The sequence below is a fragment of the Chiloscyllium plagiosum genome, unplaced genomic scaffold (assembly GCF_037043375.1).
Source record: "Chiloscyllium plagiosum isolate Xiang-an unplaced genomic scaffold, Cpla_swu_hap1 HiC_scaffold_4, whole genome shotgun sequence".
NCBI lineage: Eukaryota > Metazoa > Chordata > Chondrichthyes > Orectolobiformes > Hemiscylliidae > Chiloscyllium > Chiloscyllium plagiosum.
In genome coordinates this window covers 139046605-139071417 of record NW_028270142.1, presented here as the reverse complement: position 1 = coordinate 139071417, position 24813 = coordinate 139046605, and the positions used below count along the sequence as shown (strand labels likewise).

The 24813-nt window shown below is 40.3% G+C and overlaps 1 protein-coding gene across 4 annotated transcripts in view; it reads left to right on the top strand.

Moving 5' to 3' along the window:
- Positions 1–24813, top strand: part of vps13b (vacuolar protein sorting 13 homolog B) — a 977967-nt gene that overhangs the window by 542186 nt on the left and 410968 nt on the right. For all 4 annotated transcript variants that reach the window (XR_015757055.1, XM_043687669.2, XM_043687667.2 and 1 more), the window contains exons 22-23: positions 7687–7811; positions 22266–22500. Coding sequence is in view for 3 of the 4 variants with exons in the window: in XM_043687669.2 (XP_043543604.2) it covers positions 7687–7811; positions 22266–22500 (360 nt within the window). In the remaining variant the exon portion in view is untranslated. The remainder of the gene's footprint in view (positions 1–7686; positions 7812–22265; positions 22501–24813) is intronic.

Sequence of the window (24813 nt, the reverse complement as noted above, 5' to 3'; positions counted from 1 at the left end):
ATTGGAATTCTATCAACAAACATCAATTTGGACTCCATCTACCACATTCTGAGAAAAAGAACAGGAAATGCCATTACCAACACGGGAAACGACATCACCAACCCAAGGAAACATCAACACATAAATAGAAAGCACGGCATAACAGCAGCGCTTCACTGGAGGCTCACAGACGATGTTACCTATTATGGTGGTGAAACGTCTGAAAATGAACTTTCCAGCTCAGCGAGCAAACTTACATCTAGAATCTCAACCTGAGCCAGAAATCTTCTCAAAACCAACTAACATGGCATGAGTCAGAATACAGGTGGAGTACTGTGAATAGTCCCCTTATCTAGATTAGATTAGATTAGATTAGATAAGATTAGATTACTTACAGTGTGGAAACAGGCCCTTCGGCCCAACAAGTCCACACCGCCCCGCCGAAGCGCAACCCACCCATACCCCTACATTCACCCCTTACCTAACACTACGGGCAATTTTAGCATGGCCAATTCACCTGACCTGCACATCTTTGGACTGTGGGAGGAAATCGGAGCACCCGGAGGAAACCCACGCAGACACGGGGAGAACGTGCAAACTCCACACAGTCAGTCGCCTGAGGCGGGAATTGAACCCGGGTCTCTGGCGCTGTGAGGCAGCAGTGCTAACCACTGTGCCACCGTGCCACCCACTAAGGGAAGATCTACTGGCATTGGAGGCAGTCTAGAAAAGAACGATGCTAGGTATGAAGGGACTGAATTATCAGGAGAAGTTGAGTAGATTAGGTGTGTACTTGTTGGAATTTTGAAGACTGAGAGGCAACCTTATCTTAAGTTACTAGACAGGGTAGATGCAGGGAGAGTGTAGGACCAGAGAGCATAACCTTAGAATAAGCGGTTGCACATTTAAGACAGGGATTACTCTTCTGAATATTTCTGTTCTGAGAGGTATTGGTGAAGCTTTGGAATTCTTTACCGCAGAGGGTTGTCGAGGGTAGGTCTTAACTATATTCAAGGCTGAGGCAGAGATTTTTGATCAGTAGAGAAACTGTTTGTGGTGAAAATGGAGGAAAATGGAATTGTGGATTATCAGATCAGCCATGACCTCATTGAATGATGGAGTAGACTCAATGGGCTGAATTGCCTTCTTCCGTTACTACATCTTATTGTTTTATGGAATGGCTTGCTAGACCATTTCAGAGGGCAGTTAAGAATCATCCAAACTGCTTATAGGCCTGGAGTCATATGTAGACCAGATCAGATGAAGACTGCGTTTTTTTTAATTCCCTTCCTCCTAGAAAAAAAAGTTGAGATTCAAAGTCATGTGAAAATTCTAAGATCAAAATTGACCAATTTGTGTTAGGCCAGGGTAGCAAGGGATGCAGGATGAAGTTCAAATGTAATGAAACGAATGAGTTCAAATGCAAATAAACTGTAATCTAAGTCAATGATGAGGCAGGCTTGTGATGGTGAACAGCCTACTCCTGCTACAATGTTTCTTTGGTCAATTAAGTAGCCAAACCATGCAAGCTCAGATTTTCTGACAGCACATGTTCCAATCTGTAAACATAGCACAGTGGAACTTTGCCTGTTGACTGCACTTGTATTGACCCTACCAAAGTTCCTTGTAGTGACGTAATGGAGGGCAAACTCCAAGAATTGTAAGCACATTTCACAGGGATTGTACTTGTCAAGAGGCAGCACACTGCTATAAAACTTAAATGTTAAAATGCCCAAGACACTTTTTAAAAAATCTTGAAAAGTTAGAGCTGGAGAATGATTTAAAAAAAAAATCATTTGTTGGTTGTGTACTGGAGCACCCAGGTTGAATGGGCTTTATTATTAACAAGTTTAACAAGAACACCTGGAAAAGTGTAGAGCAATCATCAACCATGGCTGCACAGGGTAGCATTAATCTTGAAAGGCCAGTAGAACTTGAGCGGGGAAAGGGGGGTGACTGCCCTTGACGGCAACAGTTGATCAAGTGTTGCGTCAAGGTGCACTAAAAAAACTGGAGTCAGTGGCAACTGGGGAAAGCTGGTTACAGTCATACACAGCACAACGGGAACATTGTTGTGATAGTCAACATCATCTCGTCCCCAGGATGTTATTGCAGGAGTTCTCTCAGGGTGGTGTCCTGGACCCAGCCATTGTCAGCTGCTTCCTGGTAACGGCCATCTATTACTCAGTTATTCCCGCTGATTGTTCAAAAAGCTTGCAAGGGATAGGACAAATAATTACAGGGCAGTTAGTCTGACCTTGGTTATGGGCAAATTAGTGAAATAACTTTTGAGAAATAGAATTAAGTATGATTTGGGGAGGCATGGTTTCAGAGAAAGTCATGTCATTTGAATTGAATATTCTGAGGAAGTAACAAGGAACATCCATAATGATAGTACACTAGATACTGTTGACATGGATTTTAATAATGCATTAGACAAGATTCCACATGGCAAACTATTAAGAAAAGTTAAATCCCCTGAGATGTAGGGGAAAGTGGCAGGTTGGATCCAAAATGGTTGACTGATATTTTTGTGAATAGGAAGCAGTTTCCAGTGGTGTTCCACAGGGCTCAGTTTTGGATCCCTTGATTGTATATATTAATAATTCAGATTGAAATGTGGGAGGGATGGTTGGAAATTTTGCAGACAACACAAAATTGGCCATGTCAGTGATAGTGAAGAGCATGGCTGTCGACTGCTGAATGATATCAATAGTTGCATTGAGTGGATGGAAAGGTGGCAAATAAAATGCAATCTGGAGAATAGTGAGTAAATGCTTTTGGGGAAGGTGAACAAAGGAAGGGAATACATAATAACTGGGAGGATATTTAGAGGGGCAGAGCAAGTGGAAGAGCTTGGAGTGTACATCCATAGGTCTCTGAAGATGGAAAGTCAAGTAGAAAAGGTGGTAAGGAAACCGTATGGGATGCATTCCTTCATTGGATAAGGTAAGAGCAGAGATGCAGTGCTATAAGGCAGTTAGGCCACAGCTGGATCTATTTGTACAGTTCTGGTCACTACTTTACGATAAGGACTTAGTTACTGCTGAAAAAGCACAGAGAACTTTAATTCAGTTTGGAAATTGCAGCTATAAGAAAATATTGGATAACCTTTCCCTTAAAATAGAGGGGGCTGAGGGGTGACTTAGTTAAAAGGTAAAAGTGAAAGGTAAAGTTCCAATGGTCGTACCAGACCACAGGGAGGCTCTCTCATTAAAGAGAGATGACAGGTGATGTTTTAACCTGACGGTTGAGAAGAAGTTTTTTTAGTAACCTGAGTTGGTATGGGAATTGATTCCAAGGTATCACATGGCATTGCAAACCAGCTATCCAGCCAACTGAGCTAACTCGCCCCCTTATTGAGGTGTACAAAGTAATGAGGGGTTTGGATCGAGTGGACAGCAAAGACTTGTTTCCTCTACTGAAGAACTCAGTTTCCAAGGGCACAGATTTAAGGTAGTTGGTAGAAGGACTGGGTGGTTTCAAGAAATTTTCTTTCACCCAGAGATTGGTGAATAACTGGTTGTCACAGTCCAATTTAGTGGCTGAGGCAGAAACCTCAATTAATTGAAAATGAAACTAGATCTGCACCTGAAGTGCTGTAACCTGTAACTAGTAACTGGTGCTAGTAACTGGGATGAGAATGGGCTGCTAATTTCTTCCGCTGGTGCAGACACAATAGTCTCTAAGTTTGGGAGAAGATTTGTAGCTCAGGTTCTCGTTGTTGTGGTTCTGTTTGCCGAGCTGGAAATTTTTGTTGCAAACATTTCGTCCCCTGTCTAGGTGACATCCTCAGTGCTTGGGAGCCTCCTGTGAAGCGCTTCTGTGGTGTTTCCTCCGGCATTTATAGTGGCCTGTCCCTGCCGCTTCCGGTTGTCAGTTTCAGCTGTCCGCTGTAGTGGCCGGTATGAGCAAAACTAATGTAGTGTACAAAATCCCATGCAAGGACTGCACAAAACAGTATAAAGGACAAACAGGAAGACAGCTAACGATCCGCATCCATGAACATCAACTAGCCACAAAACAACACGACCAGCTATCCTTAGTAGCCACACACGCAGACGACAAGCAACATGAATTCGACTGGGACAACACTACCATTATAGGGCAAGCCAAACAAAGAACAGCCAGGGAATTCCTAGAAGCATGGCACTCATCCACAAACTCCATCAACAAACACATAGACCTGGACCCAATATACCGGCCACTACAGCGGACAGCTGAAACTGACAACCGGAAGCGGCAGGGACAGGCCACTATAAATGCCGGAGGAAACACCACAGAAGCGCCACAGGAGGCTCCCAAGCACTGAGGATGTCACCTAGACAGGGGACGAAACGTTTGCAACAAAAATTTCCAGCTCGGCGAACAGAACCACAACAACAATGGTCTCTCTCTGCTGTAATTTCTTTATGGTTATATAAGGTCAGAGGTGGTTCACTGATGGTTGTACAATTGAAAATTAACAGCTCAGGAACAGGCCCTTCTTCCCTCCAATTTTCATCACCTTTTGTGATTCCATGTCCAAATGCCGCAGTACCTGGACAACACTCAACCTTAGGGCTGATAAGTGGCAAGCACCATTCGCATCACCCAAGAGCCAGACAATAGCCATCTCTAACAGAAGAGCATTCAGTCATTGACTCTTGACTTTCAGTGGTACTACCATTGCAGAATCAGACACTATCAAAATTCTGTTGACTGTCCTCTCCTGCATCCACAAGTCTTGTCCACTGTGTACAATACAGGAGTCAGAAGCAATTTCCTTTAGTTATCTAGATGAGTGCAGCTTCAATGATATTCAAGAAACTTAACAACATTCAGCCACCAGCAGCCCATCTGATTTGTCACCACATCCAGCATTTCCTCCTCGACTGAAGCACAGTGACAGCATTGAAAACTATTTATCCAGGATAAATCACCTGGACCAGATGGACTACACCCCAGAGTTCTAAGGGAGATAGCTGTAGAGATAGTGGAAGCATTAGTGGTGATCTTTAGGAATCGATAGCATCAGGGAGCTAACGTGACACCCCTGTTTAATAAGGGAGTAAGGCAAAAGACGGAAAATTACAGACTGATTAGCTTAACTTTGATCATGGGTAAGATCCCGGAATCCATTGTGAAGGTTGAGATTTCTGAATACTTGGAAGTGTATGGTAAGATAGGGCAAAGTCAGCATGGTTTCATCAAGGGGAGATTGATGAATTCTTTGAGGAAGTAATGAGCAGGTTAGACCAAGGAGAGCCAATGAACTTCAAGACGTCCTTTGACAAGGTGCCACACAGGAGGCTGTTGAGTAAGATAAGGGCCCATGGTGTTAGAGGTCTGGTGCTATCATGGATAGAAGCTTGGCTGTCTGGCAGAAAGCAGAGAGTGGGGATGAAAGGGTCCGTCTCAGGATGGCAGCCAGTAACAAGTGGTGTTCTGCAAGCCTTGGTGTTAGGAGCACAAATTTTCCTTTATACATTAACAATCTCGATGAAGGAACTGAGAATATTCTGGCTAAGTTTGCAGAGGTATAAAGATAGGTAGAGGGACAGATAGTATTGAGGAGTTGAGAGGCTGCAGAAGGATATGGACAGGTAAGGAGAGTGGGCAAAGAAGTGGCAGATGGAGTACAATGTGGGGAAGTGTGAGGTCATGCACTTTGGTTGGAAGAATAGAAGAATGGACTATTTTCTAAATAGGGAGTAAATTCAGAAGTATGTAGTGCAAGGAGACTTGGGAGTTCTACTTTAAGATTCTCTCAAGGTAAACTTGCAGGGTGAGTCAGTAGTTAGGAATGCAAATGCAATTGTAGTATTTATTTTGAGAGGACTTGAATATAAAAGCAAGGGATGTACTTCTGAGGCTCTATAAGGCTTTGGTCAGACGACATTTGGAGTATTGTGCGCAGTTATCTCAGAAATGTGGCACAATGTACTATCCCTGGAGTGTATTCAGAGGAGGTTCACAAGAATGAAAAGCTTAACATATGAGGAATGTGTGAGAACTGTGGGTTTATACTCGATGGAGTTTAGAAAGATGAGGGGAGTATCTAATTGAAACATCCAGAATACTGAATAACCTGGACAGACTCAATGTTGGGACGATGTTTCCATTGGTGGGAGAGACTACGATCCCAGGGCATAGCGTTAGAGTAAAGGGAAGACCTTTTAGAACAGAGATAAGGAGAAACTTTTTCATCCAGAGAGTGGTGAATCGATGGAATTCATTGCCGGAGATGGCTGTGGAGGCCAGGTTATTGTGTATATTTAAGACTGAGATAGATAGGTTCTTGATTGTGAAGGGGATCAAGGGTTATGGGAAGAAAGTGGGAGAATGGGGTTGAGAAACTTATCAGCCATGATTGAATGGTGGAGCAGACTCAATGGACTGAATAGCCTATTTTTTGCTCCCATGTCTTATGGTCTTATGATCTTATTTACACGTGCTGCAGTGACTCACCAAAGTTCTTTTGATAGTACCTTCCAAACCCGTGAGTTCCACCATCTAGCAGAACATAAGGAGCAGATACACCTCCACCTGCAAGTTCACCTCCAAGCTACTCACCACCCTGACTTGGAACAATATCATCATTCCTCCACTGTCACAAGATCAAAATATGGAACTTGTTTGCTAACAATGTTGTCGGTGTCCCTCTGCCCCTGTACTGATGCAGTTCAAGAACACAGCTTTCCAACAACTTGGTGGCAATTATGGAAGGACAATAAATGAATGCCACGTCCTATGAATGAATATTAAACACTTTTTGTACATTTGTGGTTAGGATCCTTTGGTATTTTTTCTTGTTCAAAGTGGAGTATTTCGCCGTTGTGGAAATTAATGCACATTGAGTGAAAGAGAAACGTTAATCCCTCTGAGAACAGTGGGAATGAAGATTAATTTCACTAATGAGTTCCTTGGAAGAGGGCTTTTTGAATTCAGTTTTTGAAAACTTTCATTGCTGATGAAATCTGGTTTCTTAATTCACAAAGGGTGATCGACTATATCAAAAAGTTAAAGACGACCATTTTCAGCTTGGACATGGGTATTTGCTGATTGTTCCTAATCAGCTCTAGTTTCCTCAGGAAAAGACCTTTGCTATTCACCTTATGAAGGCCTCTTATGATTTTATAAACCTCTCTAAGGTCACCCCTCAACCTCCTACACTCCAGTAGAAAAAAATCCAGCCTGTCCACCCTCTCCTTTATAACTCAAACCCTCCAGTCCAGGCAACATCCTGGTAAATCTTTTCTGAATCCTCTCCAATTTAATAATATCCTTCCTATAGCAAGATGACCAGAACAGTGCTCCAAAAGTGGCCTCACCAACATCTTGTGCAACCTCAACATGATGTCCCAACTCCTGTTCAGGGATATTATTACACACCTCTGGAACAGGTGGAACTTGAACCCAGGCCACTTAGCTGAGAGGTAGGGACACTGCCACTACTTTTCATGAATATATATATTGTTAAGTAACTATGGTTCAGGACTTCTTTTTTACTTTAATACTTATTAACATTCATGAAACTACTTGTGGTTAGGAAAGTAACAGTAAAACTGGAATGAATCCATTTTCAGATGTAATTTTTGAATCTAATTATAATTCAGTATTTTTGCAGTGAAGTTTAGAGAGAATTTTAAGGATGTCATTCATATAAAATGCTTCCTCACATTGGCTTTTGTAAATAATTTTCCCTGTCATTTCTTTTTGTTTCAGAATCTCGCCCGTTCTCTGTCCCAATAAAAGTAATGCAAAGCTCTGAAGAATGGAGTAGTCCAGAGGAAAGAATGAAGGAATTCATTGGATTAGTATGGGATGGAGTCAAACGTCTAACACTTCAGGTAGGTCGTGTCTCTGCTAGGTGCTGATGCTGGGTACTGATGAGCTCCAGTTTATTTTTTTTAAGAATTAAGACAGTTTTTTTGTAATGGTTTCATCTGAAACATTGCTGTCCATAACCTGACTTGTATCAAGTCCTGTTCATCCATCAGATCTGTATTCAGTAATCGACTTTAACTCGAGACCCAACAATTTATAAACCTCTATTTAGTTCCCTCTATAACCCTTACCCCTCCTCCAGCCTTTTAGCCATCCAACTTATTCCAATTTCAGCTTCTCATGTGGCCTTTGGCAGTTGTGCCACCTTGTCTTTTATCTCCCTGAATCCCTCCACCTCATTCTTCTCCTTTAAGGTTCTGCTAAAACCTATGTCTTTGACCAAGTGTCTCATAATCTCTCTTAGTTTCCCATATAGTGGCTGTGGACAAGACATTTTAGTTTAGTAATGCACCTTTGAAGCCTTTGGTGCATTTTACTTTTTTTTAAAGGAGATTTTGGGGAAGCAAGTAATTCTTGTAATCCAGAATCCCAGGTCCGTGTTCGAGGGAGATGGGTTTGAATCCCACCATAGCAGCTGATGACATTTGAGATTAATTTTAAAACTCTGGAATAAATAGCTAGCATCTTGGTGATGATGACCACCATCAGTTGTTGTATAAACCCATCTGGTTCACTAATGCCTTTTAGGAAAGGAAATCTGCCATCCTTACCTGGTCTGGTCTACATGTGATTCCAGATCCACATTAATGTGGTTGTCTCTTAACTGCCCCCTGGATGATTAGGATTGGGCAATTAGTGCTGGTCTAGCCAGCAATGCCCACATGCCACTAATGAATATAAAGAAAAGATGAGTGGTTATTGGTACTGAAATTTTTATTCGTTGAAAGAAGGCTTAAGTTATCTTGAAATATTTGACATTCAAAGGTTATTATTGTAGACTTGTGCACATCCAAGTAAACCCCTAAAAAGAAATCAAATGCTGAGGAACTTAGCAGGTCTGGCAGCATCTGCAGTGAGAGAAGAAATTAATGTTTTGAGCCCAAGATGATTCCTGTCTTTCAGAGTTGAAGTTTTCTTTCAGAGTTCCAGCATCCACAGTATTTTACTTTCACTTGAGTTTAATACCTACCAATTTCAGCATTTTGAACTATAAGAGGTACATTTATGACATGGAGACAGACAGCCAATTTAACTGATAGATTTAATCTATCAATATAAGCCTACACTGTATTCACAACACAGTAAAATTAAAATACTTAATTACCCTAGAAATTGCCCAAATGGAAGATAAGCTTCTTCAATCTTTGAAGCTATAATTTTTGGAGTTTTAAATTTCATTTGATTATTGGATTATGCTAATTTGCTTTTCAAGAGAGTGCAAACAGTATTGCAGGTTTAGTTAAAAAGCCGAACTCTCAAAGAATGTACAGCTGGCCACTGAAAACGTTTAAAATCTGCAACAAAAACAGAAATTGCTGGAGGTCCAGTGACTGGACTCAAAAGGTTATCTCTGCTTTCTCTCCACAGAAAGTAAAGGAAGTCTTTATCTATAGCATCTACTAATTGAGCTGTCCAGTGTCTAATGCCAGCACTGACACAGGAATCGAATTATATTTGGATATCTTTATTTACACTTTATTCATTCCAAATGTGGGCTCATTGAATAAATGTAAGGCTAGACCTCTATGGATTAGAAACTGGATGGAACTATTATTTGGTGATATGTGAATAATAGCAGGAAAAGTTTCTTAGGAGAAATTTCATCATGCAACAGTATGTACTAAACATTTTTCATGCTTTATATTCTTGCTGATACATTCATTTCCTTACCAGTAATTATATAACAATTATAGGATAATGGTATTCTGAGTTTGTTGGTGAACTGGCTTTACTGCTCTCTCTGGGATGCCAGTGCTGCTTTTCTTGATTGTTAGAGTAGTGATCATAATATATCCTGGATGTATTAGTGCGGTCCTGTCAATGGTGCTGATTTCAGAATTAGACAGTAATTGGGGCCCCATGTACCCTCCTGGATGTATGTTAAAGATCCCATGGCAGTATGTGAAGAAGAGCAATTGAGTCCTTAGAGTCCTTCAGCGATTATCTTTGAAGTAACACCACCAAAAAGCAAAATATAGCAATTTAGGAGCACGAATAGGACATTAGGCCACTTGTGTGCGCTCCAGGATTGAATAAGATCATGGCTGTTATAGTCTCAGCTCCATTTTGCTGTCTGCTTCCTGCAATCCTTGACTCTTTCGTTTATCAGTAATCCATCTCACTGACCTTGAATAACTTCAATGACCCAGCTTCCAGTGCTTTTTGGGGAAGAGAATTCCACATTTGATGACCCTCTGAGAGAAAAATATTTCTCCTTGTGCCCATGTTTGAAAGGAGATCTCTTATTTAGTAATGCAGCTTAACAGCATTAATTGCTACAAGAGAATGCTTTCAGTCTTTGTTCAGAGGGAGGAGTTTAAAGCATGGTGGCCAGTCAGATTAACAGCTCTGTCTAGTGCCAGCTGAAAGGTGGTTCATTAGATGCACAGACAGTCTCCAGTATTGAGGAACTCGTGTAACTTGAGGGCAGAGCCAGGTTTCAGAGGCCACATGGACTGTTTCAGAGGTAAAGACCTTGCTGGAGTGTTTGAACGAGTGTGGGTGAGAGTCCTGTGATGGAATTAATGGGCCTGAAAAGAAATTCTCCCTAATTAATTACCAGGGTGAACTTCTCAAGTGGTGTTTCTTTCTCCACCAAGAGTAAAATACAGACAGTGGTGGTATAATACCCTAAAGTGACCATTAATTGCCTGTTTAAGGGCCTCAACAGGTCTCATTCACCCATACCTATTCTGTAACATTTCAAGCAGTTTGCAGAAGGGTGTTTTGATGGCAGGTTGTCCACTCACTGGACTTCTGAGTGTTTCTGCCTTCAGGGGGTCATAAAATAAAGCCATCTGTTTGAGTTGAGCATTTGTGATGACAACATTGAGCAAATTTGTACCAAAATTCTCAACTGTCCTAATATCTCCTTTGCACTGTCATGGACATGCAACTTGTCCAAATGGACAATTTATTTCCAATAGTGGCAGTGCTAGTTTCTGTGTGACTTATCACCTGATGTTAAGAAAATCCAATTTTGGGTTAAGCTTTAGGGAAAGTTGGATTAGTGACACTGAGAGTTGGTTTGAAGTTTTTGGCAGATATTTATCATTACTTCAGATGTGGCATTTCTTTTTTCTGAAAAACTGAAGACCAGTGTTAACCTATCCAGCTGTGGAAAGGAAAGATTTTTTTTCCTTCAGTTTTTCTTTGTTTCAGTGAATTTCATGATTTCCAGACACAATCCAGCCACGTGAACAAAACTTGAATTGGCTGTTTGAAATAACCTGTGGACTTCTGTGGACTATTCAGCCAGTTCTTTTTGCGCAATGATTAACTTCCTTTCTGGCCAGCAACTGAAAATAGAAAGACCTCTCTGCATTTCAGTAGCAATGTTTATATTGCTGCCAGGGACGCCATTGCCTCCAGAGATGTTAGCAGACACCAACTCTTGAAATTGGCTTTGGACCCTCTGGAGGCTGTGGACGCAGCTCAGTTACTTGACTGTACAGCCGCTGATGGGATTGCTGGCAGCAGCAGCAACAGCAGTGCTGTTAGGTAACTGCAGCATATAATTTGGACTCCATGCGGTTTCAATCAAACTCGTAAGGAACTTCCTCTCATCATACAATGAGCTCACTTTCACAAAACGTACTTACTGGCTGTGTTTGCCCAATTATTAACTAAACTGCCATACCTAAAATTCATAAGCACAAATTACAAGTGCCAATTTTAAACACACAGTTTATAGCAATGGAGAAAAGTCGAGTGATAAAAAAATTACTTTATTGCAAAAAGTGGCATTAAAGCAGAGTTGATGTTTTTTTTAACTTTTCAGTTTAAAGTGAGATATGTTGCGCATAATTATACTGTTCTGAAAAATGGAAATTCTACAAATTCTGTTCAGATTTTGAATACTTGGGAAGAACAAGTATAACCATTAGTATTTCATAGTTCAGCTTTTACATTTATCTTCCTGAGCCTAAATATTCCTTATTTTGTAACTTATCAGATAGGGGAAAGATTTCTTCCTTAGAAATTTGAAATGACTTTCTTAGGATGGACCTATTCATTAATTTTGCGATTCTCATGATTTTACAAATTATTCCTGTTCTATGTGAAAGCAAACAATATTTCAGTTGTGCCTGTCATGTTGTGTTACAGTAGCTGGAACCAGTTAAGAGGAGTTTGCTAGAATTTATGAAATATCTGGGACTGTAGAATGTGTCTGTGCAGTTGTTAAAGCAGGGATCTAATTTTTGAAATCAGATTATCCCCCTCAGTTATTTTGATTATAGTGCGTAATATATTTTTGATGAAGGAATGGAATTTTAAATAAAGTTTAGAGTATTTCTAAAACTCTACTTGAAATTAAATTAACTTCCTATTAAAACTGAAATGTATGATTAAGCCACCAGCTAGTAGAAATAATTCAAACTGTATTGTGTAAAAAGAAAGTTATGAACATGATATATTGAGGATTTACAAGTTCTGATGTAATCCTAATTAAAACGAAACGATTCTATTTCAGGAATGTGCAATAACTCTTAATATTTAGCACATGAATGTGTTCAATATTGATGGAGGAATATGTTGCTACCAAACTGAAATCAGATCCTTGAAACAGAAAGGACGTTACCATGGAAAAATGAAGTAACACTCATTGCAGCTGTGATGCATTAATGAATAGGATATTTTTTTAAAAGATCATTTGTGTTTGGTGTGGCTCGAAGGGACTGAAACAGATGGTTTCCATGAACAGAATCTGACCCTCAGCATGAGCACTGTTACTGGCATATTACTTCATTCTCTTTCCCTTGATGAACAGTGTGTTGAATTATAACATGATTTACAGTTATAGGTTTGATTTTCTATTTACATTTGAACTCCTGATTTTATATTTCGTGAACTGTTTAACTTACTGACATTGAATCGGCAACCAGAATCTATTTGTGAACAGGAAAAGAGTGATAAATTGATTTGAAATTGAACTTCACAAAGTTCCAGTTACCTTGTGAACAAGCCTGCTGGTGAAGATATTTCTCCTATTTCTATAACAGCATAACTCTATCAGTTTAATTTTTAGTAGAAATAAGGGATAATTTAGTGATTCCATTTAACAAAGTTTGATTTTAGACCTTTTAATTTTGATTTTAATCCTTTTCTACTGGTGGCATGAAGAAAATAATGCTGATTGAGCAAGAATTCCTACTCACTCATGGCTAATTCATTTCTTTATCTACCTGCCTAGGTTCCATTATCCTTTTTGCCTAAATGTGCTGTGAAGTGAAATAAAGTTTGCTATGGTTTTATTTATGTCAATACCATTGCCATTATTTTGGACATCACTGCATGATTGCACCGTATGAAAGTGACATCTACTTTCTGGGTACATTCTTTTAGCTTGATACATGTACACCACTAAGCAATACATCGTCCACACTTGGAATTGTATCGTCATTTCATCTCTGACCAAGGACACTGGAAGGAATGCAGCATTTCAAGAAGGCATCTCATCACCACCATCTCCAGGAAATTACAGATGGGCAATAAATGCTAGTCTATCCAGCAATGCCACATCCTGTGAACAAACTTTTTTAAAACAAAAGAAAATATCAACAATAACAGGTTTAATGTCAATCAACATTCCTAGGTATTTGTTAGAGGCACAGGCAGAGACAAATGGACACAGAAGTTGGGAGGTCATGTTGCGGGTGTACAGGACATTGATTAGGCCACTGTTGGAATATTGCGTGCAATTCTGGTCTCCTTTCTATCGGAAAGATGTTGTAAAACTTGAAAGAATTCAGAAAAGATTTACAAGGATGTTGCCAGGGTTGGAGGATCTGAGCTACAGGGAGAGGCTGAACAGGCTGGAGCTGTTTTTCCTGGAGCGTTGGAGGCTGAGGGGTGACCTTATAGAAGTTTATAAAATCATGAGGGGCATGGATAGGATAAATAGACAAAGTCTTTTCTCTGGGGTAGGTGAGTCCAGAATTAGAGGGCATAGGTTTCGGGTGAGAGGGGAAAGATATAAAAGAGACCGAAGGGACAACTTTTTCACACAGAGGCTGGTGCGTGTATGGAATGAGCTGCCAGAGGAAGTGGTGGAGGTTGGTACAATTACGACATTTAAGAGGCATTTGGATGGGTATATGAATAGGAAGGGTTTGGAGGGAAATGGGCCGGGTGCTGGCAGGTGGGACGAGATTGGGTTGGAATATCTGGTCGGCATGAACATGTTGGACCGAAGGGTCTGTTTCCATGCTGTACATCTCTATGACTCTATGACACTACAGGGATATTAGTAACGGACCAAAAAGCTTTGGGGTGATTCTAATCCGATTGTACCTTTTGATGAAGAGTCACTGTTAACTCCATTTTCTTCCCACAGATGCTGCAAGACCTGCTGAGTTTCACCAGCAATTTCTGGTTTTGCTCCTACTCTACCTTTACCCTTCTTCTCTACCTCCAAAGGCGGTATAATTGAATATACTTAAGGCAGAGATAGGTACGTTCTTGTTAGGCTAGGGACTTGAAAATTATTGGTGGCAGATGGGAATACAAACAGATCAACCATGATCTTATTGAATGGTAGAGCAGGGCCAAATACCCTACTGTTGCACCTTGTTTGTATAAGTGTAAGAAAGTTAATTGGGTGATTTAAAGCAACAACTTGGGCATATGTTTATACCATTATCTCAATGTATTCGAAGAAACAGTGAGACCGAGTATCCAAATTCCAGCACACTTAGAACTGAGCCAGTTTCTGAACTGGCCTGATTTGTTCCATCCCTTGATCGTGGACAGTCTTTCCTGGTATGAAGCCGTGAGATTTTATTTTTGCTGAACCAGTCTCCTCATATTTAATTTCTGTATTTAATTTCCAGGCTTAAGAATGTGGACTCTAAATGTATTATTCAGTGGTGAGAATGATTTCAAGAATGTGACTTGTGTACAGCTCATATATAGCCATCTTCAGTTGCTTCTTCAATGAACTTCCTTCATGAAGTCAGAGATACACCTTAGCTCCTTAGAGCTCCTTAGAACCTTCTGAACTGATGGCCACTATCGTTTGGAAGGACAAGGGCAATAGATACATGGGAACATCACCACCTGCAAATCCTTCTCTAAGCCACACATCATCCTGACTTGGAACTGCATCATTGTTCTTTCACTGTTACTGAGTTAAAATCCTGGAACATTCTAATAGCATCGTATGTACACCAGACAGAATGCAGTGGTTCAAGCAGTTGGATCACCACCAGCTTTGCAAGGGCATTGAAGAATCGGTACTAAATGCTGGCCTTGTCAGCAAAGCTTACATCACTTATCATAAAATCCATAGAGTATTACAGTCCCACCTCTGGGCCAGTCATAAAGCACTGATCTAATCCTGTTTCACAGCATTTGATTCATAGCCTTGCATGCTGTGGGATTTCAAATGTTCATCTGAATACTTATTAATATGTTGTGATGTTTCCTGCCTCTTTGAGGCAGTGAGGTTCAGATACTCATAATTTCTCCTTAAGTCCCTCCTAAATCCCCTGTCCCTTACCTAAAATCTATGCAGATGCGAAATTAACATTTTCTACAATGGAAACCGTTTATTTCCATCAACCTTATCTATGCCTCTCATAATTTTGTGGGCCTCAATCAGATCTCCTCCCCCTGACCCTGTCCTATGAAGACTATCCTCTTAGCTGTCATGGTGAATGGCAATGGTAACATTCTGGTGAGTCTCCTGTGCACTCATTCCAGTACAGTTTGTGTGGTAACTGGAACTGCACACAGTACTTCAGCTGTTGGCAATATTCTATGCAGCTCCAACATAACTTCTCAACTCCTGTATTCTGTGCCTTGGTTTAATATGCCTTCTTAACCACCCTATCCCCTATTCTGTTATCCTCAAGGACCTCAGGACATGTACACCAAGGTCGTGCTGATCTTCAGTGCTACCCAGCGTTCTACCATTCATTATGCACTCCCTTGCCTTGTTAGTCCTCCCAACATGCACCACTTCAAAGATTTGCCCAAGTCTAAAGTGTGTATGAATTAAAAATTAATGATTGAAGGAAATACTCATATTTAAGTCTGCATTTGAGGACCTGTTCAAGATGTTATCCATCCTGCACATATTTACAGGAAGTTCAGAAAGATTTCTTTTAAAATAACAAGGAGTTTTGAAAGGAGAAAATGATGGGGGAAGAGAAATTAAATGGAGGAAATTTGCTATCCTTAGTTTTTCTTAATAATATAAGATTTTTGGTTATTAAGGCGAGTGTGACATTTCAACACGGTTAGAATTATGCAAAAGAAATTGAAGAATTTACATTTTTATAGTCTCTTTCATTAGTTCAGGACCTCCCAAAACCCTTGACAAACAATGAAACAATTGTGAAATGTTGTAGAAAATGTGACGACATATAGCACAGAAATGCAAACAACCAACAATGTGACAAAAACAGGTTGAGGTATCTTATGTTGATCTGGACACTGGAGAACTTCTCTACTCTTCAGATAGTACCATTTGATTCTTGATATTTCCCTGATTAGGCTTTCGAGGCTCATTGAACACTGTGTTAATGACAGGCTGGGGCTGTTTTCCCTGGAGCGTTGGAGGCTGAGCGATGATCTTATAGAGGTTTACAAAATTATGAGGGGCATGGATAGGATAAAAATACAAAGTCTTTTCCCTGGGTTCGGGGAGTCCAGAACTAGAGATAATAGGTTTCGGGTGAGAAGGGAAATATATAAAAGGGACCTAAGGGGCATCTTTTTCACACACAGGGTGGTACGTGTATGGAATGAACTGCCAGAGGAAATGGTGGAAGCTGGTACAATTCCAACATTTAAGAGGCATTTGGATGGGTATGTGAATAGGAAGGGTTTGGAGGGATTTGGACCAGGTGCTGGCAGGTGGGACTAGATTGGTTTGGGATATCTGGTTGGCATGGACGGGTTGGACCGTAGGTTCTGTTTCCACACTGTATATCTCTATGACTCCTCTGATAGTGCCATGCTTCCTCAGCACTACAGTGGAGTATTGACCTAGATTATGTGCCCAAACCTTGAGAAAGGGATTTGATTCAGGATCCAACTGGAAAAATCCAAAATCTTTGTTTGGGAAGTAATCTTTTCACTGTGACAGTAATCTAAATAGTGAGACTCTGAAGCAGGTTCCGCCAGTGTTAAAAACACGGTCGAACTAGATGCGAGTTTTGATAGTGAACAACTGTGTTTCTGACTTTATATTACCTCATCTGGTGCCAGAGCAACACCATCCAAGATGACTGAAGAAATTGTCATGTTTCTTCCAAGAGTACAATTTCTTAGGGATCTAAATTGTGCATTCTTCATGTAGAAACTTTGAATGAGTATTTCTTGCAACCATTTGTAATCATCTAACCAGCCAATATTTAAAATCAAATGCAATTGAATTGCAAAAAGTTTTATTTCCTTTAGTTCTGCTCCACTGTAAAAGTATGTTTTAGTGTTTGGGCAGCAATAGATATTGAAAAGATTTAAGCAACTAGTAGTGCATTGCCATCCTGGATACTATTGAGTGGTCAGTTTGTTTATATCTGGAATTTTTGGCTAGCAAGCCGGAAATTCCTGACAATGCAACCCCCTTAAATGTATTCAGCTGCACTCTGAATCACAGAATCTTCGTTTGCTGAATGACTTAGTGTGTGATAATGCTGAAAGCTTTGATTATGCGCCAGTCTGGTTTGCAGATCGTAAATGTTCCTTTTTTAAGCTATTATTGGGACAGTGTTGCTTAAACAAACTGACAAGAATTCATTATTGAAAAATAGAAGTTGAATTAAAAAAATAAATAGATTGTTAATTTAAAAGACTTTGATTGTTTCTGTATAATGCTATTTAAGGCATATGCAGAGCTTAATTATTCCTTTGATCAGTCGTTTATTGATCCAAGGTTGTTTGTTTTGGATTTAAAACTCTCTTGTAATGTCGCAGATGTTTAAATTTCAGCAGATTTGCAACAATAAAGCTAGTTGCTATACTGATGTGCTGTATTTCATCAAATGTCCCCAAACAGTGTCTTTTATTTTTGAAAAAGTGGTACTAAAGGTCATGCAGCTCATGCTATGGTAAGCACATGTTAACAGTTTGTGTTTGAGATCTGTGTAATCCTTTAGTTGTCAACGCATCTACTGCATAAACAATTTATAGTTAATCATCCATCCAGTATCTCTTTTGTTGATTAATAACATTTTTTCCAGAATGAGCAAGGCATGGCATAATGATTCTAAAACACCATTCCCTTGACAGAGCAGGTTCCTGTTCCATCTCTCAGTATTTATGGAAAGAGTATTTCAGCTCTGCATGTTGCCATTGCAGCTGCAATTTATTACAGTCAGCCATCAGCTTGTTTTTGTCCTCATTTGAAATTGTGTTATGTTACCATTTTACAGGAACCAACTAATGGAAAACATAAAAGTAATTTTTATGGAAGACAGCCGAACCTTGTCCATCAGCTACCTGCTTTCGACATACCATCCAAATAATCTTACGCAACACAATGTATGTGGCTTCAGAGTTGCAATAAACTCCCAGGAGCTGCTACTTGTCCTGCAGAGCACCTTAGAGTGAACCCTTCAGATATTTAAAAGAGGAAATTTAAGCTTTCAATGATACACAGTAGGTGTCTCCATGATTAGGCTGAAACCTGAAGAGGGGGTGAAATAGTATTATATCTGCAGGCGTATAAAATGACGAATGTAAAACTTAATCCTACCATCTTGTAAAAGAACTCTAGGTCTCATGCAAGTGCAAAGTCAACAATGTAGACAAAAAATTCTTAACTTCTAACAAAATCCACCTTCATCTCAGTTTGGTGTCCACAAATACTCTCTGGACTCACTGCTTAAAATGAGAAAGAACAATTAGCTGTTGCAATTTTGCCAGTTATATTACATTTCTGCCTTCCAAGAACAGTCTTGTTTCCTGTGCTTGGTTTTCAATCCAAGCCTGTGGCTGAACTTGCTTTTAAAATGGCAGCAGGTACCAGATTGGAGTCAGAAGTTGGAATGGAAAGTTAGATAAGTATGAACAGTAGCAGAGCAAGGCAGTGGTTGGTGTGCATGGTTTGCTTGGTCGGTTATTGACAGAAATTGCGCTTTCAGGACAGATGCCAAGATAAAGGAGTAAGGGGGGGATTATCAAGGTCCGTCACTGAATGTGTTGAGGCTTGTTGGGGCTGATGCCGACACCACACACAACAATTTGGTCCCTTTCCAGTGGGCCTAATGCCCTTTGAAATATTTTTCTGTACTCCTTGACACTGTGTGGTATCCTTTAGTTTGTGGAAAGGAGATCTGCTTTGGAGTCAATTATTTGGCAATCAGATACAGTGCCCAGACTGGTGGAACAGACGAGTCGTTATCATGGTTGTGAAGCTGGAGGGATTGGCTTCAGGGAGAATGCTGATATTTGTTTGCTTTTATCCCAACTTTGAAATTCTCCCATGGAGGATTCAGTGAAGGTAATGCACCAGGTCATTGCCTGGTGCTTGTGTGGCACAATTGTTAATTGTCACTTGTCACCTCAGATTTGGATACTGTCCAGGTTTTGCTGAGTTTAGATATGGACTGCTTCGGTGTTTGTGGAGTTGAATGGTGCTGTAAATTATGCACACATCAACAAGCATCCTCAGTTTCAGCTTTATGGAGAAAAGATCACCGATTAAGCAACCAAAAATATTTCAATCTCAGGCACTATTCTGAGGAACTCCAATGGGGTGTCTTGGTCCTGAGATAACTGACCTCCAATAATCACAGCCATTTTCCTGTATGCAAAGTATGACTCTAACCAGTGGAGTGGTTGTGCCTGATTCACATTGTCTCCACTTTTATCATGGGTTCTTGATAGCACAAATGTGGTCTTGATGTCAAGGGCAGTTACTTTCACCTCCCCTCTGGAATTCAGCCCTTTGGTCCATGTTTAAACCAAGACTGTAATGATGTCAGGAGCTGAGTGGCCCTGACAGAACCCAAACTGGATGTCGCTGAGCAGGTGCTGCCTGATAGCACTGTTGATGATACCTTCCATCACTTTACTCATGATTGAGAGGAGACTGATGTGGCAGTAATTGGCCAGGTTGGATTTCCCCTGCTTTTTCTGTACAGGACATACCTAGGCAATTTCCCACTTTGTCGGGTAGATGCCAGTGTTGTGCTGTCATGGAACAGCTTGGCGAGGGGCACAACAAATTTTGGAGCATAAGTCTTCAGTGTATTTGCCAGAATGTTTTCTTGGCCCATAGCCTTTACAGTATTCAGTGGCACCAGCCTTTTCTTGGTATCATGTGAATTGAATTGGTTGAAGACTAGCATCTGCAATATTGGGGAGCTCTGGAGGAGGCCATTAATCATACACCTGCTTTGTAAATGGGACTTGAGGCATGCATTTTAACAAAGGTTTGGCCCACCCAGATCAGAGCAACAGGCTCACTTTCTTCAACTTTTAGCTAGTGTAGTCTTGGTGGAAGGACATGCTATGGGCAGGACCACAGTCAGTCCACCTCACCTGTGAATATCAGTTCCAGCTGGAAATTACTCCTTGGCTGAGACCCCAAACTCACCATCTACAAGACTGAAGTCAGGAGTGTGGGTGGAATAATTTCTACTGTCTTGCATGAGTGCAGTTCCAACAACACTCATGAAGATCAGTGTCGTCCATGATGAAAGCATCCTACCTGTTGGCACTCCACCCATCACTTCCATCAGATTAGATTTTAACTACACTACTTAAAAGCAATTAGTCTTTTAGTTTTTGATAGATTTGTATTCAATAGTGATCATTAAAAAATAATTGAATAAATAATTGATGGGGAGAAAAGCATAAAAACCTCATAAGTAATTTATACTTTACACTTGTAAGAAGTAACAGCACCATCTGGCATCAATACACAGATTAAGTCTTCTGCTGCCCAGCTATTCTTGATATTTATTGAAATTTTGTTCAAAATTATTGTGTAGGTCTAATAAATAAATGAGCAGGTTGGTGTAGCTGTTGAGAATTCACTTGGAAGGAAAGGGAAGGTAGAGAATGCATGAGAGGAATGGATTGATTGGTCATCATCTCACCCAAAACTACTTTGTCTCTTCACACATTCAGACAGTCAGACTTTATAAACATATAAATGAATGCACCTTAAGCAGTTTTAATTTCTGACTTTGAAAGAAGAAGAGAAGTTGCATTTGCAGATTTTTTTTCACAATCTCATGATATCTCGTAGTCAGCGTTTAGTGTGAAGTAAATGACAGCCAATTTGTACACAGCAAGAACTCTGTGACCAGATAATCTGCTTTACTGTTGTTACTTGAGATATAAATATTAGCCCAGGCATGACACAGAACCTTCTTGCACTTCTTTTGAATAGTGTTACTAGATATCTTACGAACAGAGCAACTGGAGCCTCTGTTGTCTTCAACGCTTCCGAATTATTAAATTGGAATGAGTTGTCAGTGCAGCATAATAATTTGCGGAGACATGCAAAAGAGTGGAGTAAGACTAACTGGAATGCTCTGGGGAAGTTTCAGTTGGTCAAATGTCATCCTTCTGTTCTGTTTATTGTGCTCCTCATCTTTTCTGTTCTCCTTTATAATAATTTTCCTTCACACTTTCCATTTCTTGGTTTCTTGCCTATCTCCTAACTCCTTGCTTCCATTAAATGTTTTTGGTATGCATTATACCCTGCTTGCCTCTCACTCATTGTGTTTTCTCTCACTCCTGCTGACTTTTTATCTGTTGTGCCTTGCCATTTCCCCCTTTTCTGCTCACCTGTTAGACAACTGGAAACCAGCCCAAGGCTCCAAACTTGTGATAACCATTCAGTCGTTTGTGTGGCTTCTCAAGTGTGTTGTATGCTTTAGTAAAATTGGGACTGATCTTCTACTTCAATTTCCCACCCTTTTACCATATCCCTTAATTCCGTTAGCATTCAAAAAAACTGTTCTTCTCATTTTTGGGTAGATTCCAACACTTGACCATCCAAAGCTATCTGGGGTTGAGAATTCCAAACATGGGTGATACAGGTATTCTTCTTGACTTGGAAACTATTCTGCAGAGACTGTACAAACCACTTATTCACATTGATCTTGAATTTGATATGTAAAAGGATTAGTAATTTTGAGATTTGAGATTGATTGCTCTTACCGAACATTATTGTTGAAAGAGACGTTATGTCGTTTCTCATTTTTGTTCTGCAGAACAATGCAATATCATTTTTAGTACATATGAGTGGAAGTCAATAGTGACTCATAAAATTCAACTAAAAGCAGTGCTTATTTGATTTATGATGGCACTTCTATATTTTTCACTTTCAGCTGGAGGTTCAGTCATGTTGTGTATTCTTTCCAAATGAGAGCCTGCCATCTCCAAGTACCATCGTGGCAGGTGACATCCCAGGGACGGTGAGGAATTGGTACCATACTGAAGCGAATATGCCTGGGACTTTGGTCATCTGCTTACCTCAGATAAAAGTGATCAGTGCGGGCCACAAATACATGGAACCACTGCAGGAGATTCCTTTTGTTATTTCACGGCCTATTCTGGACGAAGGTAGGTTCTATCTGCTGTTTGGGTTTAGATTTGTCTGCTCAGTTTCTTGACTTGAACCTCTTTCAGCCCTTGGCACAGTGTCGACAAAGTTTCAAGGATCACACCAAATTGTATTAATTTACTCTTTATTACTTTAAAGTAAAAATGTTCTTTATTCTGCAATTCCTTTAATTAATTCCACATACTAAAGTTATTGGCTTAACTTACTACTGGTTGCTACTGAGGATTTGAGCAGGTTCATAGCTCCTTGAAAATGGAGTCGCAGGTAAATAGGATAGTGAAGATGGTGTTTGGTATGCTTTCCTTTATTGGTCAGAGTATTGAGTACAGGAATTGGGAGGTCATGTTGCGGCTGTACCGGACATTGGTTAGGCCACTGTTGGAATATTCCATGCAGTTTTGGTCTCCTTCCTATCACAATGATGTTGTGAAACTTGAAAGGGTTCAGAAAAGATTTACAAGGATGTTGCCAGGGTTGGAGGATTTGAGCCATAGGGAGAGGCAGAACAGGCTGGGGTTGTTCTCCCTGGAGCGTTGGAGGCTGAGGTTTGCAAAATTATGAGGGGCATGGAAAGGATAAATAGACAAAGTCTTTTCCCTGGTGTCGGGGAGTCCAGACTAGAGGGCATAGGTTCAGGGTGAGAGGGGAAAGATACAAAAGAGACCTAAGGGGCAACTTTTTCCACACAGAGGGTGATGTGAGTATGGAATGAGCTGCCAGAGGAAGTGGTGGAGACTGGTACAATTGCAACATTTAAAAGGCATTTGGATGGGTATATGAAAAGGAAGGGTTTGGAGGGATATGGGCCGGGTGCTAGCAGTGGGACTAGATTGGGTTGGGATATCTGGTTGGCATGGATGGGTTGGACCAAAGGGTTTGTTTCCATGCTGTACATCTCTATGACTCAATGTTGAAATGTTGTTTCCACATGACCCTTTGTTTTTGATTTCCTTTCATCAAAATAACACTAATGAATCTGAAGGGAAATTCAGGAGAATTTTCTTAACCTAGAGCTTGGTTAAAGATTGGAACCTGCTATCACTTGGAGTAGTTGAGGAATCCTAGCTGAAGCTGCATAAATATGAGAGAAAGGAATAGGACGATATTCTTGATAAGCTTACCCGAAGTGAGTGGGAAGTTTTTATGAGGTACAAACAACAGCATAAACCATTTAGACAACAAAGCAGTAAATTCAATGAGATCAAAATTTTATAGATTAACAAAATAGATTAGGGAGGTAGTGGAATAGTGGTAATCTTTTGCGACTAGTAATCTAGAGGTTGAGGCACACTGGGGATATGTGTTCTTATGGCAACTGATAAAACTTAAGTTCACACAAGTAACCTCCAAACCCAAGACCACTATCACCTCGAAGGACAAGGGGTTCACATCCATGGGAACGCCATCACCTGCAATTTCTCTCAAGCTACACGCCTTCCTTATTTTGAATTATATTGCACTTCCTTCAGTATTGCTGGGTCAAAATCCTGAAAATCCCTAATGGTACTGTGAATCAACCTACCCCAATGGACTGCAGTCTTTCAAGAAGGTCACCTTCTCGAGGTCAGCTAGGGAATGGCAATTAATGCTGGCCTAACCAGTGATGTCTAATGAGTTTTAAAAATTAACGTTCAAGTGAGATTTTAACTGTTAAGTCTATCACAAGTCTAATTTTAGATTAAGAGTAAGCTTTTTAAACAGAAGAAGTGAGGTGAGGTGGTTGAATGAAGGGTGCTACCCTGAAGAGTGCTAACTTAAATGCTGTGAAGCGAAAATGAAGAGATCTGGGTGTATGTGCATAAGCCACTAAAGGTGGCAGACAGGTGAAGTGAACAGTTAAATCATACAATATCGTAGATTCTATTCAAAAGGACGTAGAATGCAGGAGCAAGGATGTTCGCTGAACTTGTAGAAGAGACCAGTTAGATTATTGCATACTGTCCTGGGCAGCACACTATAGGAAAGATGTGAATCATTTGGAGAGAATGTTATGAGAATGGTTCCATCGATGAAAACTTTCACAAAGATTGCAGAAGACAGGCATGTTTTGATTGGAGAGAAGATGGCTTAGAGGAGATTTGATAGAAGTTTTAAAAACCATGTAGGCTTGAACATACTGCATAGGGAAAAGGTGTTTTCTCATGTAAAAGGATTGGAAACAAAGGACACATATAATGTAATTTGCGAGGAAAGAAGCATTATGTGAGAGATTTTTTTCACATAGCGAGTAGTTGGGTTCTGGAATGCACTGGAAGTTTGGTGGAGGCTGTTTCAATTGAGGCATCCAAGAGGGTATGAGGTAATTGCTTGAA